The sequence below is a fragment of the Salmo trutta genome, unplaced genomic scaffold (assembly GCF_901001165.1).
Source record: "Salmo trutta unplaced genomic scaffold, fSalTru1.1, whole genome shotgun sequence".
NCBI lineage: Eukaryota > Metazoa > Chordata > Actinopteri > Salmoniformes > Salmonidae > Salmo > Salmo trutta.
In genome coordinates this window covers 57,191-74,277 of record NW_021822711.1, presented here as the reverse complement: position 1 = coordinate 74,277, position 17,087 = coordinate 57,191, and the positions used below count along the sequence as shown (strand labels likewise).

The 17,087-nt window shown below is 42.9% G+C and overlaps 1 protein-coding gene across 3 annotated transcripts in view; it reads right to left on the bottom strand.

The window, feature by feature from the left end:
* LOC115183969 (1-phosphatidylinositol 4,5-bisphosphate phosphodiesterase delta-1) overlaps nt 1-17,087 on the bottom strand; it is a 117,803-nt gene that overhangs the window by 88,185 nt on the left and 12,531 nt on the right. For all 3 annotated transcript variants that reach the window (XM_029744953.1, XM_029744952.1, XM_029744955.1), the window contains exon 2: nt 16,602-16,760. In XM_029744953.1, coding sequence (XP_029600813.1) covers nt 16,602-16,674 — 73 coding nt within the window. In that variant the 5' untranslated portion in view covers nt 16,675-16,760. The remainder of the gene's footprint in view (nt 1-16,601; nt 16,761-17,087) is intronic.

The window sequence follows — 17,087 nt, the reverse complement described above, 5'->3', positions numbered from 1 at the left end:
CCCATCTCCAACCCTGCTCTAACCCATCTCCAACCTTGCTCTAACCCATCTCCAGCCCTGCTCTAACCCAGCCCTGCTCTAACCCATCTCCAACCCTACTCTAACCCATCTCCAACTCTACTCTAACCCATCTCCAACCCATCTCCAACCCTGCTCTAACCCATCTCCAACCCATCTCCAACCCTACTCTAACCCATCTCCAGGCCTACTCTAACCCATCTCTAACCCTACTCTAACCCATCTCCAACCCTACTCTAACCCATCTCCAACCCTACTTTAACCCATCTCCAGCCCTACTCTAACCCATCTCCAGCCCTACTCTAACCCATCTCCAGCCCTACTCTAACCCAGCCCTGATCTAACCCAGCCCTACTCTAACCCAGCCCTACTCTAACCCAGCCCTGTTCTAACCCATCTCCAGCCCTACTCTAACCCAGCCCTACTCTAACCCAGCCCTGATCTAACCCAGCCCTACTCTAACCCAGCCCTACTCTAACCCAGCCCTGCTCTAACCCAGCCCTGATCTAACCCAGCCCTGCTGTAACCCAACCCCGATCTAACCCAGCCCTGCTCTAACCCAGCCCTACTCTAACCCAGCCCTGCTCTAACCCATCTCCAACCCTGCTCTAACCCATCTCCAACCCTGCTCTAACCCATCTCCAGGCCTACTCTAACCCATCTCCAACCCTACTCTAACCCATCTCCAACCCTACTCTAACCCATTTCCAGGCCTACTCTAACCCATCTCCAGCCCTGCTCTAACCCATCTCCAACCTTGCTCTAACCCATCTCCAACCCTGCTCTAACCCATCTCCAACCCTACTCTAACCCATCTCCAGGCCTACTCTAACCCATCTCCAGCCCTACTCTAACCCATCTCCAACCCTGCTCTAACCCATCTCCAACCTTGCTCTAACCCATCTCCAGCCCTGCTCTAACCCAGCCCTGCTCTAACCCATCTCCAACCCTACTCTAACCCATCTCCAACTCTACTCTAACCCATCTCCAACCCATCTCCAACCCTGCTCTAACCCATCTCCAACCCATCTCCAACCCTACTCTAACCCATCTCCAGGCCTACTCTAACCCATCTCTAACCCTACTCTAACCCATCTCCAACCCTACTCTAACCCATCTCCAACTCTACTTTAACCCATCTCCAGGCCTACTCTAACCCATCTCCAGCCCTGCTCTAACCCATCTCCAGCCCTGCTCTAACCCATCTCCAACCCTACTCTAACCCATCTCCAACCCTACTCTAACCCATCTCCAACCCTGCTCTAACCCAGCCCTGCTCTAACCCATCTCCAGGCCTACTCTAACCCATCTCCAGGCCTACTCTAACCCATCTCCAACCCTACTCTAACCCATCTCCAGGCCTACTCTAACCCATCTCCAACCCTGCTCTAACACATCTCCAGGCCTACTCTAACCCATCTCCAGGCCTACTCTAACCCATCTCCAGCCCTACTCTAACCCATCTCCAACCCTACTCTAACCCATCTCCAACCCTGCTCTAACCCAGCCCTGCTCTAACCCATCTCCAGGCCTACTCTAACCCATCTCCAGGCCTACTCTAACCCATTTCCAGCCCTACTCTAACCCATCTCCAACCCTACTCTAACCCATCTCCAACCCTGCTCTAACCCAGCCCTGCTCTAACCCATCTCCAACCCTGCTCTAACCCATCTCCAGGCCTACTCTAACCCATCTCCAGCCCTACTCTAACCCATCTCCAGACCTGCTCTAACCCATCTCCAGACCTGCTCTAACCCATCTCCAGACCTGCTCTAACCCATCTCCAGGCCTACTCTAACCCATCTCCAGCCCTACTCTAACCCATCTCCAGGCCTACTCTAACCCATCTCCAGCCCTACTCTAACCCATCTCCAGGCCTACTCTAACCCATCTCCAGACCTGCTCTAACCCATCTCCAGCCCTACTCTAACCCATCTCCAGGCCTACTCTAACCCATCTCCAGACCTGCTCTAACCCATCTCCAGACCTGCTCTAACCCATCTCCAGGCCTACTCTAACCCATCTCCAGCCCTACTCTAACCCATCTCCAGGCCTACTCTAACCCATCTCCAGCCCTACTCTAACCCATCTCCAGGCCTACTCTAACCCATCTCCAGACCTGCTCTAACCCATCTCCAGCCCTACTCTAACCCATCTCCAGGCCTACTCTAACCCATCTCCAGGCCTACTCTAACCCATCTCCAGGCCTACTCTAACCCATCTCCAGGCCTGCTCTAACCCATCTCCAGGCCTACTCTAACCCATCTCCAGACCTGCTATAGCACGCCTACCCACAGGAAACAATAGCCTTGCCAGGTCATTCACATGATCACTCCCCTCTGAGCCTCTGCACAGTCTGGGTGTGTGTGGCCACTGGTATGGTCCGGGCTCCAGTGTTTGCTCAGGGAGAGGCCATAGGTTATCAGGCTCAGCAGGAGCAGCCTTCTCTAGGTTGGGTGGAGTGGATGGAGGGGCCAGCTGGATTCTGGGCTTGAGCAGATAAACATGAACAGTCCTCTGCCTGGAGATGTCTCAGAGGAAGCCAAGGGTGGACTGGAAAGACACACCAGCACACACGCACACATACAAACACACACACACACACCGGCCTGGACAGTGGAGAGGGAAGTAGTGTGGAAACAGTCAGGATTCACCACTTGTTATTTCCTCCTTGTCTTCGGCCAACTAGCTAAACAAGCTATCTATCTAGAACACGATCTGTTAATGGTAACTAGCTAAAAAAGTTAACTATCTAGAACACAATCTGTTAGTGGTAACTAGCTAAACAAGCTAACTATCTAGAACACGATCTGTTAATGGTAACTAGCTAAACAAGCTAACTATCTAGAACACTATCTGTTAATGGTAACTAGCTAAACAAGCTAACTATCTAGCACACGATCTGTTAGTGTTAACTAGCTAAACAAGCTAACTATTCAGCAGACGTCATCAGAGCGCGCAACAGGACATTGTACTGTCTACACTCGGTTTGTTGTTTACATTAAAACATTTTCATTAAATCGATTTGAATCCAAACTTAAGTTTTGTTAGCCTTTACGGCTGGGACTGCAAGTTTGTGTTCCTTTTTTGCGAGGATTCCACGAGTGCTAGCTGGCAGTACTACAGACACCTGTCGTTGTCGTGGGAAAGACTCATTGTTATCTTTCGTAAAACAACTGGTTGCAGTAAAGAGCCAATCTGGATACTAAGGAGATCCTGAGTGAAATCAATGAGTACCAACAGCTTTACACTATGGAGGAAAAGATACTCCTTCATGGAAAGATCCGACCAACTCACAAAATAACTTTAACCTGACAAAAAAAAGAAAAACAGATTCATCTACAGAAACGGACAATTTACTTACCGTTGAGGTAGAGGCTAGTGCTCTGGCTGGAATCCAGGCAACACTGGAAAATGTGTGTGAGGAGGTAACAGGGCTGAGGGGGAGTTTGGAGTTCAGCCAGAGTGAAATTCTCACGCTCCAAGGAGAAAACAAGATACTCACAGCCAAAGTAAAGATCCACGATTCCAACATGGATTGTCTACTCAGGGGAAACAGAGTGATGAAGGATTCGCTACTAGACATACAAAGTCGTAGCATGCGTGAAAATCAGAAAACAATTTCTGGGATTCCTGAGGACGCATCCAATAATCCAGAGGGCGCGATCAGAGAATTCATGCAATCCAACTTGAAACTTCCTACAGAGACTGTAAACAAGGTGGCTTTCCACCGAGTACAGAGACTTGGAGCTCGGAGCGACAAGACCAAGGGTCCCCGACCGATCATCGCAAAATTTGAACACTACCAATAAAAGGAGCTGATCAATAGCAGGGGAAGGGAGCTTAAAGGGACCAAATTCGGTCTTAATGACCAATTTCCAAGGGAGATAAACAAACGTCGTAAGAGACTGTATCCGGTACAAAGACAACAAAGGAAGGATGGTAGGCGTGCCTTTCTCATTGTGGACAAACTCTTTATAGATGGACAGCTATTCTGAGACAGCTCCATAACACCGTGGCTGTACTAAATTCTATAGGGACTTCAGGTTACGAAAAAAAGAAGGTATGGGAACTGTAAAAATATCTGAACATTATGAAGTGGATATGAACACACACGTACTCAATTACATGCTTGCTTACACATGTAACCGATGTGAAATGGCTAGTGAGTTAGCGGCGGTGCGCGCTGTGACGACCCTCCCACTCTGTCTGCCGTATTCTCTCTTGTTCTTGTTTCTTTATTAGGAGGCCGGTGGGCGGAGTTGGAAGGGTCGTCAGATGAATGGGAAACACCTGGGCTCAGGTGTTTCCCAGGATAAATGGACCTCTTCCCCATTCATTGAGGAGACTCTCTCCACGCAGACACCTTATTGATATTGGTTGGGGAGTTTTGTGGTTTTCTTGGTTATTTGCTTTGGCACCTTTCAACACTCTGCATTATTACATTCAAGTATGCAACACACTCACTTACACTACTGATTACTGATTACACATGCCATTGTTACCTTCTTAGTTGTTTTATTTAATAAATATATATTTTTGTTACCCTTTGTCTCCACGTTGTCTCCCTTTTGTTACGAACTTTGAGCCGGTTCGTAACAAGTGGGAGCTCGTCCAGGATTTTGAACTTGTGTTTGGGAGAAAACGTGGAGGTATGTTAACTTGAGGTGCTTTGTTTGTTAGTTTGAGTTTGGTGCTCAGTACTGGTTGCCTTTGGTTGTTTTGTTTGTGTGCTGCGTTGGAGAGAGTACATTGGTTAGTTTCCAGGACTCTGCCCAGCCTGGAAACACTTGTTGTACTCGCTGTTGGAACATTGGTCTGAGGTGAGTAGAATCAGCTGTGTACCTCGGTGGGAGATTTGGTTAGGGTAGTGAAACTTACTACCTGGAGCTATAGTCTTTTTCCCCTGATAGGCTTAGCGACGTGTTTCATTTTGGAATATGTTGGGCATTGTTAATGTTTGTTATTTTTGTGTGGTGTCTGTGGACTGAGCAGTTGTCTCGGGAGCACATCCGTGGCTTGGTGGAATCTACCAGCGTGCTGGGGGGTTACTTCCTCGCCAGCGGGCTACAGTGCATAATTACCCACCGCAAATCTGCATGAAGACTAGGGTTGAGTTATTGTAGGTTTTGGGGAAGCTCCATATCTCATCTCTTTTCTGTGGTACCAGTGTGATTGTTTTTTCTCTTGTTGTGGTCTGATGTGCTCAGAGGGGTTGAGTGAGATTTTTTTTTTTTTCTCTCCCTTTCCTCTCTCTCTCTGACTATGGCGTCTAATGTAGACGAGTTCATTCGCTTTCCATCAGAGGAACTGTTAGACGTATGTACTAAAGAACAGCTGTTGAAGGTTGCTGAACACTACAAAATTGAAATTAGTGATAAACGTCTAAAAAATTCCATTAGGTTAATATTGAAGGCCAATCTGATGGAGAGTGGTATTCTTGACGTTACCACTGGGGCAGTCTCTGCTGAGGACTCGCCGTCTCCCCGATATGTCACAATTACCGCTCCATCGGTTAGTCCTAGTAATCTTCTTTTTGAACAGCAGAAAGAGCTGCTTCTGTTACAGCAAGAGCACGATCGTGTAAAATATGAAAAGGAATTGGAATTTAAACAGGATATGGAGCGTGCAGATCGGTTGAAATATGAAAAGGAATTGGCTGCTGATCAGTTAAAATATGAAAAGGAGTTGGAATTTAAACAGGATAAGGAGCGTGCAGATCGTGTAAAATATGAAAAGGAATTGGCTGCTGATCAGTTAAAATATGAAAAGGAATTGGCTGCTGATCAGTTAAAATATGAAAAGGAATTGGAATTTAAACAGGATATGGAGCGTGCAGATCGGTTAAAACATGAAAAGGAATTGGAATTTAAACAGGATATCGAGCGTGCAGATCGGTTAAAACATGAAAAGGAATTGGAATTTAAACAGGATATCGAGCGTGCTAAAATCAAGCTGCAACAAGAGCGACTAGAGTTGGTTAGGGAAGGAAAGCTCTCAGGAGAGAGTTTGCTCTGGGAAGGTGACCCAGAATTACTTAGGAATCGTTCCTCTTTTGGTCGTGCCCCGGACACATTTGACATTGTTGGGAATTTACGGTTGTTGCCTCAGTTTAATGAAAAGGATCCTGAGACATTCTTTTTGTTGTTTGAGCGTGTTGCTAACGCTAGGAGTTGGCCTGATTCTGATCGCGCTTTGATGTTGCAATGTGTGCTGACTGGTAAAGCGCAGGAAGCATATTCAGCTCTTAGTGTAGCCGACAGTGTCATTTATGATAAGGTTAAAACGGCGGTGTTACAGATTTACGAATTGGTTCCTGAGGCTTACCGCCAACGATTTAGAACTTTAAAAAGGGATGATAAACAAACTCATGTTGAGTTTGTGCGACAATTATCTTCACAGTTTAATCGCTGGTGTTCCGCCTCTGCGGTTATGACTTTTCAAGGGCTGTGTGATCTGATTATGCTAGAGCAATTTAAGGACACAATCCCTGATTATATAGCCACGTACATTAACGAACGGAAAGTTAAAACTGTCGCTGAAGCTGCGGTTTTGGCAGACGAATATGTTTTGACTCACAAAAGTGTTTTTGTAGAACCCCGTACTTGGAGTGAGTGGGGGCGTTCGGAGAGATTTGAGCCACGCTCAAAAAGATACTCTGGTTCACGGGCAGAGTTTTATTCAACTAGGGTTGAGCCTGACTCCCGTGGTAAAACTGACTTTGGTCAAGAGTGTCACTACTGTCACGGCTCAGGTCATTGGAAAAATGAATGTCCGGTTCTCAGGTCTAGGGGTAAATTCAGTACGTGTGATAACGTTAAATCTAAGCCTACGGCGTTAGCTGCGTCTGTTCCACATCAGTTTACTACTGAAACATTGTCTCAGGCCCAGGGCCATGTGAAAGTTCATATTGACCCAGGCTATTTACCTTTCGTTACGGAGGGTTTTGTGTCCATGTTAGGAAGTAAGAACCTAGTGCCAGTGAAGATCCTACGAGACACAGGTGCCTCGGAATCGTTTGTGTTGGAATCTGTGTTACCCTTCTCTGCTGAGTCTGATTCTGGGAATAGTGTTCTAATTAGGGGAATAGGTTTGAACAATCTGTCAGTTCCATTGCATAGACTAATGTTGGATTGTCGACTGGTGAAAGGTGAGGTTGTTGTGGGGGTGCGTCCTTCATTGCCTATTGAGGGTATTGACGTTATCCTTGGGAATAACTTGGCTGGTGAGCGTGTGTGGCCTGTTGTGTCTCCAGCTCTAGTGGTTTCCACTACACCGGTAATTGTAGGGATTCCTGATGAGAGTGCGCAGAGTTTCCCAGAGGTGTTCTCTGCGTGTGCAGTGACGCGTTCTATGATCCATGGCGATCTAGTTACTGCGTCGGTAAATGAGAATACCACAAAGACGTCTATCACTGTTTTCCCCGTTATTCCGTTAACTGTACCCCGCTCCGATCTAATCGATGCGCAACGGACTGACCCCACATTAGAGAAGTTGCGTGACCAAATTGTGCCTGTGGAACAGTTGGGAGATGTTGCACATGGATATTTTCTCCAAGAGGATGTCCTGATGAGAAAGTGGATGTCTCATGGTAGTTGTTTTCTGGGGGAGGCGATTAGTCAGGTTGTTGTACCAGTTAAGCTTCGTGAGTTGGTTTTGACCACTTCTCACAATGATGTTGCTGGACATATGGGTGTGAGGAAAACCTACAATCGTATATTAAGACATTTCTTTTGGCCTGGATTGAAGAGAGATGTTTCTGAGTTTATCAAAACTTGTCACACCTGTCAATTAACTGGTAAACCTAATCAAGCTATTAAGCCGGTACCACTGTTTCCTATTCCGGTACTCAGCCAACCTTTTGAGTACCTGATTATTGATTGTGTTGGTCCTCTGCCTCGTTCTAAAAAAGGTAGTAATTACTTGTTGACTGTGATGTGTCAGACCACTAGGTTTCCGGCTGCTTATCCTCTCCGGTCTATCACGACTAAGTCTGTGTTAAAAGCTTTGACTCAGTTTTTCTCACTTTTTGGAATCCCTAAGGTCATTCAGAGTGATCAAGGATCAAATTTCACCTCTACTCTCTTTGGTCAGGTTTTACAACAGCTCCATATTAAACACAATTTGTCTAGCGCCTATCATGCGCAAAGTCAGGGAGCACTGGAACGTTTCCATCAAACACTTAAGTCTTTGTTGAGAGCTTATTGTACTGAGATGGATAAGGATTGGGAGGAGGGGTTGCCTTGGTTACTGTTAGCCGCTAGGGAGGTTTCACAGGAGAGCACAGGTTTCAGTCCAAATGACCTTGTGTTTGGACATAGGGTGCGTGGACTTTTATCTGTTCTCCAGGATGATTGGAAGTCTCCCGAGCCTCCTCAGTCCTTGTTATCGTATGTGTGTGATTTCCGGCGACGCTTGTATGCCGCTGGTGAAATGGCGAAAGAAAAGCTATCATCTTCACAGGAAAGGATGAAGGGCATATTTGATCGTCGAACTGAGCCTCGTCACTTTAGTCCAGGTGACCAGGTTCTTGCTCTGCTGCCAATTATTGGTTCTCCTTTTCAAGCCAAGTTTCAAGGTCCATATACAGTGGTGCGCCAGTACACTGAGCAGAATTATCTAGTTGCCACTCCAGAACGGAGAAAAGCACACCAACTGTGCCATGTAAATTTGTTAAAACCCTATTATGCACGTTCAACGGAGACTGAACAGTGGGAGTCTAAAGAGGACGGTAAACCTGTTCGTTTGGCTGATAACGTTGCTTCCCTTGGTTCTGTTAATGCTAGGTCTGTGCATGAGGAAAAAAATGTTCCTAGTCCCGATGATTGCATACTGCAGGGTAGATTAAAAAATTCTGAGACACTGGATATTTTGGATGGCCCTTTCACTCAGCTACCTGTTGATGGGCGGAAAGAGCTGGTTGTTCTGATTCGGAAAATTCCAGGTTTGTTTTCTGTGACACATACACGTACAAACTTGATAGAGCATGATATTGACACTGGAAATGCTGACCCCATTCGTCAGCGGTGCTATAGAGTCTCTGTAGAGAAACTGCGTTGTCTGGATGCTGAGGTCAGGTACATGCTGGAGAGTAAGATAGCAGAGCCTTCTTTCTCTAGTTGGGCTTCTCCCTGTATCTTGGTCAGTAAAACGGATGGAACGGACCACCGTAATGTAAACGGAGTTACTAAGCCGGATTAATTTCCTCTTCCTTAGATGGAGGATGGCGTTGATCAAGTCGGCGCAGCTAAGTTGTGAGCAAATTTGAACGGTTATTGTGCCATTGGCAGGGGCCACTGACGAGTAGGGCATATGACATTTTTGACTTTATTACATCCTCTAGTCTGTACTCGTATTCATTATGAGTTTAGGACTATGAATCGTTGGGAAATGTTGTTTGCGTTGGTAGCTAATGTGGTCTCTTGTGTGCCCTGTTCCTGAGTGTTATGTGAGTGATCATTGTTGGGGGGTTGTCATGTTCTAACTTTCCTGTCTGTTTCCTCCTGGTCTTGTGTTCTCCTTTCCTCTTAAATGTTGCTTCCCTTATATATAAAGGTTGCTGAGGACTGGGGAGAAGGAGGTTGGTTGGGGCAAGTGGAAGGTGAACATGTAACCTTTTGTAAAATTGGGACGCAGAGGCCTGTGTCGCTTTGGGACGCAGAAGCCTGTGTCGATTTGGGACGCAGAGGCTGGTACGTTGTTCCGGGGCCCTTGTTGGTCCCCGGTTTTATGGGGGGGGGTGTGACGACCCTCCCACTCTGTCTGCCGTATTCTCTCTTGTTCTTGTTTCTTTATTAGGAGGCCGGTGGGCGGAGTTGGAAGGGTCGTCAGATGAATGGGAAACACCTGGGCTCAGGTGTTTCCCAGGATAAATGGACCTCTTCCCCATTCATTGAGGAGACTCTCTCCACGCAGACACCTTATTGATATTGGTTGGGGAGTTTTGTGGTTTTCTTGGTTATTTGCTTTGGCACCTTTCAACACTCTGCATTATTACATTCAAGTATGCAACACACTCACTTACACTACTGATTACTGATTACACATGCCATTGTTACCTTCTTAGTTGTTTTATTTAATAAATATATATTTTTGTTACCCTTTGTCTCCACGTTGTCTCCCTTTTGTTACGAACTTTGAGCCGGTTCGTAACAGCGCTAATAGCATTTCAATCAGTGAAGTCACTCACTCTGAGACTTGAAGTAGGGTTTCCCCTTGCGTTGCAAGGGCCGCGGCTTTTGTGGCGCGATGGGTAACGATGCTTCGTGGGTGTCAGTTGTTGATGTGTGCAGAGGGTCCCTGGTTCGAGCCCAGGTTGGGGCGAAGAGAGGGATGGAACCTACACTGCTACACACATATGGATTCATACATACACACACCTGATCTCGCTCTCTTCTCTCACTCTCTCTTTCTCTCTTTTCTCTTCTCTCCCACTCTCTCTATTGTCGAGAACTGTTTTATAAATTAATGTGTTTATTGTTTGTCTATCTTTTTTATGTATTTGTCTATAAGTTTATATATGTTTACAACAAGCAAGGGGAAGATATCAGAATAGGGGCATTGGGGAATAATAACATATTGTACGGAATACATTTGTACTGTAGTGAAGCCGTCTCTAGAGTAATGCAAGGTCTCTTTCATGATCATCAAATCAAATCAAATCACATTTATTTATATTGCCCTTCGTTCATCAGCTGATATCTCAAAGTGCTGTACAGAAACCCAGCCTAAAACTCCAAACAGCAAGCAATGCATGTGAAAGAAGCACGGTGGCTAGGAAAAACTCCCTAGGAAAAACTCCCTAGAAAGGCCAAAAACCAAGGAAGAAACCTAGAGAGGAACCAGGCTATGAGAGGTGGCCAGTCCTCTTCTGGCTGTGCCGGGTGGATATTATAACAGAACATGGTCAAGATGTTAAAATGTTCATAAATGACCAGCATGGTCAAATAATAATAATCATAGTAGTTGTCGAGGGTGCAACAAGCACGTCCGGTGAACAGGTCAGGGTCAATTGCTATGGAAATGCTGGGATGTGTTTTTCAATTGTGTTAAAGGTAATTATGATGCAACTATGATGGTGATACGATATGGATTACAATTATCATCATGAATATTAAGGCTATACGCACTACATGTTACACACAGAGACACTCAACCATGAAAATTGGCAGAGTTATTATTTATTTGGACATCACACATTATAGTCTTACTCTTATACAGACATCGTACACACTCTCATTAAATCACATCTAATATCATACACATCAACCTACTCAGATTTGTTACACATAATATCTTGTCTCAATTTTCTAACATCTGTGGTATTGGCTCACAGGCAAGGGAATATAACAAATATTGCTAGAACCTATTTCTTGAATTTTAAATATCAGACATTTGAAAGCTCTAGTTTTGACCTTCATAATACCTCTTATGGCAGTAACAAGCACTAATTATGGTCAATTTAGACTGAGAATAGTATCTAGTTATGGTAAGGGGTGAAATAAGTATAGCTAGTTATAATTGTAATGGTTTAGCAGATTATAAAAAAAGAAGATCAGTCTTTACATGGCTAAAAGAAAAGGAATATAACATGTACTGTTTACAGGAAACTCACTCTACATCCTTAGATGAAGTTGCGTGGGAAAAGGAATGGGGTGGTGAAATCATTTTCTGTCATGGACAACGGAACTCGAAAGGTGTGATGATATTAATTAACAAACATTTTGATCTGAATGTGCAAATTGTCAAGAATGATTCGCAAGGAAGGTGGATCCTTTTGAATATGAAAGTGGACGAAAAAGATATTTGGCTCATTAATCTATATGGTCCAAAAAAGGATGATTCACACTTCTTCGAAAACATTTATACCAATTTATTGAACTTACAGGCAACAAATGATCTAATCATGGTAGGAGACTATAACACAGTGTTAAGTACCTCAATGGACCGTAAAGGTAATCACTCTACAAACTATCATCACCGTGCCCTTAAGGAAATCACAAATATTATGGACACATTAGAAATAGTGGATATTTGGAGACTAAAATACCCCGACCTAGTGAGATATACATGGAGGAGACTTAATCAAGCTAGTCGCCTTGACTACTTTCTTGTCTCTTTCTCTCTGGCATCAAAGGTTAAAAAAATTAATAGGAGACAGAATGCGATCGGATCATCATCTAATTGGCATTCACATAACTCTTATAGATTATTCCAAGTGGACGGGGATATTGGAAATTTAATCAAGGTTTACTGGAGGACAACTTATTTTTAACTAAGACAAAAAAAATTATAACAGAATTTTTCCAGTCTAATATAGGTTCAGCAAATCCCCCTATTGTTTGGGATACCTTTAAATGTACCTTCAGGGTTCATTCAATTCAATATTCATCAATAATAAAAAAGCAGTTTCTGGCTAAAGAGACAAGACTAACAAGGGAAATCCATGAACTAATAGTACAGGTAGATAGCAATAAAAACGATACTACAGAGATACAAAATAAGTTAGAGGAAAAACAAAAAGAACTTGAGGAACTTATTCAAGAACGATCTAATGTAATCTATTACAAAAATAAAGCAAACTGGATGGAATATGATACAAAAAAATGCACAAAATTCTTCCTGAATCTCCAATATAGGAACGCTAACAAAAAGCATTTGCAGAAACTCGTTACTGAAGACGGAGTCATCTATGATTCTCTGAATTATATTTTAAAAGAGGAAGCTAATTATTTTTGGCAGATGTTATCTTTTCTGTATCATCCTTTCTCACTGAATGAAGATTATGGTAAGGAATTCTTCCCAAATAATATAAATAATGGAAAATTAACAAATGTACAGAAAGATCAGTGTGAAGGTCAAATTACAGAAGAAGAACTTCTTGAGGCTATTAATTCCTTTCAGTCTGGAAAACCCCCAGGGCTCAAGTATTTTTTGATATACTGAAAGCTCCATTGTTAGATTGTTTTAACTACTCCTATAGAAATGGTAGTCTGTCAGGTACTCAGCAGGAAAGTCTGATTTCTCTATTATTTAAACAAGACCCAGATGGCAAATATAAAGACTCAGCCTATCTAAAAAACTGGAGGCCCCTTACACTTCAATGTTGTGATGCAAAAATACTAGCACTCATAGCACTCAGATTTGAAAGGGTTTTACAAGGTATTGTTCATCCTGATCAGACAGGTTTTTACATGGACGATACATTGGAGATAATATACGACAACTACTAGAAATAATAGAAAATCATGAAACATATAAGAAGCCAGGAATGGTATTTATAGTGGATTTTGAAAAGGCATTTGATAAAGTAAGACTGGATTTTATTTATAAATGCCTGTATTTTTTCAATTTCGGTAATTCTCTTATAAAATGGGTAAAAATAATGTATAGCAAGGTGTAGAATAGTAAATAAAGGCTACTTCTCAGAGAGTTTTGAATCGTCAAGAGGAGTTAAACAAGGGTGTCCGCTGTCACCATATCTATTCGTTTTGGCCATCGAAATGCTAGCTATTAAAATCAGATCCAATAACAACATTAGAGGATTAGAAATCCAAGGCTTAAATACAAAGGTGTCCATGTATGCCGATGACTCAAGTTTTATATTAAGTCCACGAGCTAGATCCCTGAAATGTCTCATTAAAGATCTAGATAATGTTTCTGTACTCTCTGGACTAAAACCTAATTATGATAAGTGTACAATATTACATATTGGATCCTTAAAATACAACTTTTACATTACCCTGCAGCTTACCTATAAAATGGGCTGATGGTGAAGTAGACATACTCGGTATTCATAACACAAAATATATAAATAAGCTCTCCACAATGAATTTCAATACAAAACTTGTAAAAATAGACAAGATCCTGCAACCATGGACAGGTAAATACCTGTCTATTTATGGAAAAATTGCCCTGATTAACTCCTTAATCATATCTCAGTTTACTCACTTACTTATGGCGCTGCCAACTCCTGATGATTCGTTTTTCAAATCATATGAGCAAAACATATTTTGCTTTGTCTGGGATGCTAAACTAGACAAAATAAAACATGCCCATCTATATAATGAATATGAATTGGGTGGGTTGAGATTATTAAATATAAAAGCACTAAACCTCTCTCTAAAAGCTTAACTCATTCAAAAGTTGTATTTGAACCCTAAATGGTTCTCAAGTAGATTACTAAGAAAAGCTAATTCATTGTTTAAAAATAGCCTTTTTGCCTTTGTGCAGATTGCCATGTCTCATTTTCAATTAATTGAAAATGATACTTTTTTCCAAGTATCTCTCTTTTTCAAACAAGCACTGCAGAGCTGGCTACAATTTCAATTTCATCCCCCTGAAAAGATAGAACAAATATTACAACAAATATTATGGCTGAACTCAAATGTGCTGGTTAATGAAATACCTGTATTTATGGGAAAGATGTTTGAAAAGGGTATTTTGTTCTTAAATGATATTGTAAATTGGAATGGTAGAGTTATGTCCTTCATAGAGGTCTGCTCAATCCAAGAGTACAACCAATTGATTACAGCATTGCCCCAAAAATGGAGGAGGTTGTCACGTCCTGACCATAGAGAGCTCTTATTTTCTATGGTAGAGTAGGTCAGAGCGTGACTGGGGGGGTTTATTCTAGTTTTATTTTTCTATGTGTGGTTCTAGTTTCTGTTTTTCTATGTTGGGTTTTTTGGATGATCCCCAATTAGAGATCATCATTGTCTCTAATTGGGGATCATATTTAAGTAGTTGTTTTTCCCACCTTTGTTTGTGGTAGATTATTTTGAGTTAATGCATGGTGCACCTCTGTCGTCATGGTTTGTTGTTTTGTTTATTGTATGTCTTGCATTATTTCACATTATAATAAAATATGTGGAACGATATTCACGCTGCGCCTTGGTCCGTTCCTACACACAATCGTGACAGAGGTGTCTGGCAGCGGGAGGAGGTAGGGAACTGCCCAATATAAAGGATCAAAACTGGCAGAGGAATAAAAATAGCATAAATAGAAAAGTATACCAGTATACCAACAAAATGTATACCAACTAAATGTTGAATATTTGGGGCATAATATCATCGAAGCTTTGCAGATTTTGTTGTGAGGATACAGAATCAATAGACCATTTATTTTGGTATTGCCCTCAGGTAACCTGTTTAGCTGAAAATGCATAGCAAGGAATAGCTGAAAATGCATAGCATTGATCTAAAATTGACCCTAGAAATATTACTGTTAGGAGATCTGGAGAGACCGGGTCAGTCAATTACTAATATACTAATACTCTTTGTAAAAGTATTTATCTTCAACTCGCAATCTGTGGATTATATTCGATTAGATAGATTGAAAATGTACTTTAAACATCACAGCATAGTTGAAAGATATATGTTGCGTAGAAACCTGAAGTGGGTGGCCAGCAGAGATAGATGGGATGGGCTGAGGGAAGCTGAGGGTTGGGATGTGGAATTGGAGACAAATGGGAGTAGAGTTGCTGTGCGGGAGATGATGATCAAAGATAAAAGTTTTTTTAAAGTCTAAATAAATCACAATAGAAAGTATGTTTGACTGACACTGAGTGGCAGTGTTTTTACAACTAATGCCGGTTTGCCTGAGGCTGATGCCGTGCAGGTGTTTGTACACATGCATATACACACAATCTCATTCAAATAAACACATACAAGAACACACACAGACATGTCATAGTGCCAGACATGCACACAAACATATACAGTTGGCATTGCTGTTATGATTTTAGTTGTCCTTGATGTCCTTTGTTTTAAATGTATATATATATATTATTTTTTTTAATTTTGCATTGTTGTTTGCTGTTTTCTTCTGTCTTTTTCTTTTTTCTCTTTAGTTCATTATCTTGGTTGTTGGTGCATTGCGGGGTTCTTGGGGGTGGGGAATGGAATTAATTGTATTTTTTATTTTTCTTCTTGGGTGGGGCTGTGGGAGGTGTCTTGAATGGTTCGGGGACAGTTATTGGGGAGCTGTGGGGGGATCTTGGAGGGTTCGGGTTCATGTTTTTTGGGGATGTAACCCCCAGTCTGACCAGTAGTGGTATCCAGGGATGTAACCCCCAGTCTGACCAGTAGTGGTATCCAGGGATGTAACCCCCACCCTGACCAGTAGTGGTATCCAGGGATGTAACCCCCAGCCTGACCAGTAGTGGTATCCAGGGATGTAACCCCCAGTCTGACCAGTAGTGGTATCCAGGGATGTAACCCCCAGCCTGACCAGTAGTGGTATCCAGGGATGTAACCCCCAGCCTGACCAGTAGTGGTATCCAGGGATGTAACCCCCAGCCTGACCAGTAGTGGTATCCAGGGATGTAACCCCCAGTCTGACCAGTAGTGGTATCCAGGGATGTAACCCCCAGCCTGACCAGTAGTGGTATCCAGGGATGTAACCCCCAGCCTGACCAGTAGTGGTATCCAGGGATGTAACCCCCAGCCTGACCAGTAGTGGTATCCAGGGATTTGTTGTTTCATAACAGAATGGAGGTACATTTGTTTGAGGCCCATCAATGGGCTAGCTTTATATCAGTTGTTGATGTAGATGAATGGTACAGTAACAGTGCAGTACTCACAGGTCTCTTTTCTCTTGAATATCCTGTGTGACTCATGCCATATGGTCGTGTAGTCATCATGCAGCTTGTACATTCGGTTCTTTTTCCAAGAGGAAGACTTTACTTTCAGCAGCTTTCCCCCCTCCAGCAGGAACTGGAGGTCCACATCGCCCTCTAAACCTAGTGGGGTCACACAGAGGTTAGAGGTCAGGCAGACATTAACCGTCACATAAAAGAGCTGCATCATTTGGCTCTCAAACGGCTCTTCATTCAAAATGCTTGAAAATCAACCAAGAACCAAAAAGTAGGCTACCATTATGTCAGATCGTGATATGCTCGTTCAAATACATTTTTATCTGGACAAATTATAAGATCACAATTATTAGATCACATGGACTAGAATGACTTGCTTTCCCCACTATTTATTGTTTCTGCAGTGAGGATTCACCATCTTCAGAGAATGATTTTGTAACTTATTTGCAGACAATCATTGTTTAAAGAGTAAAA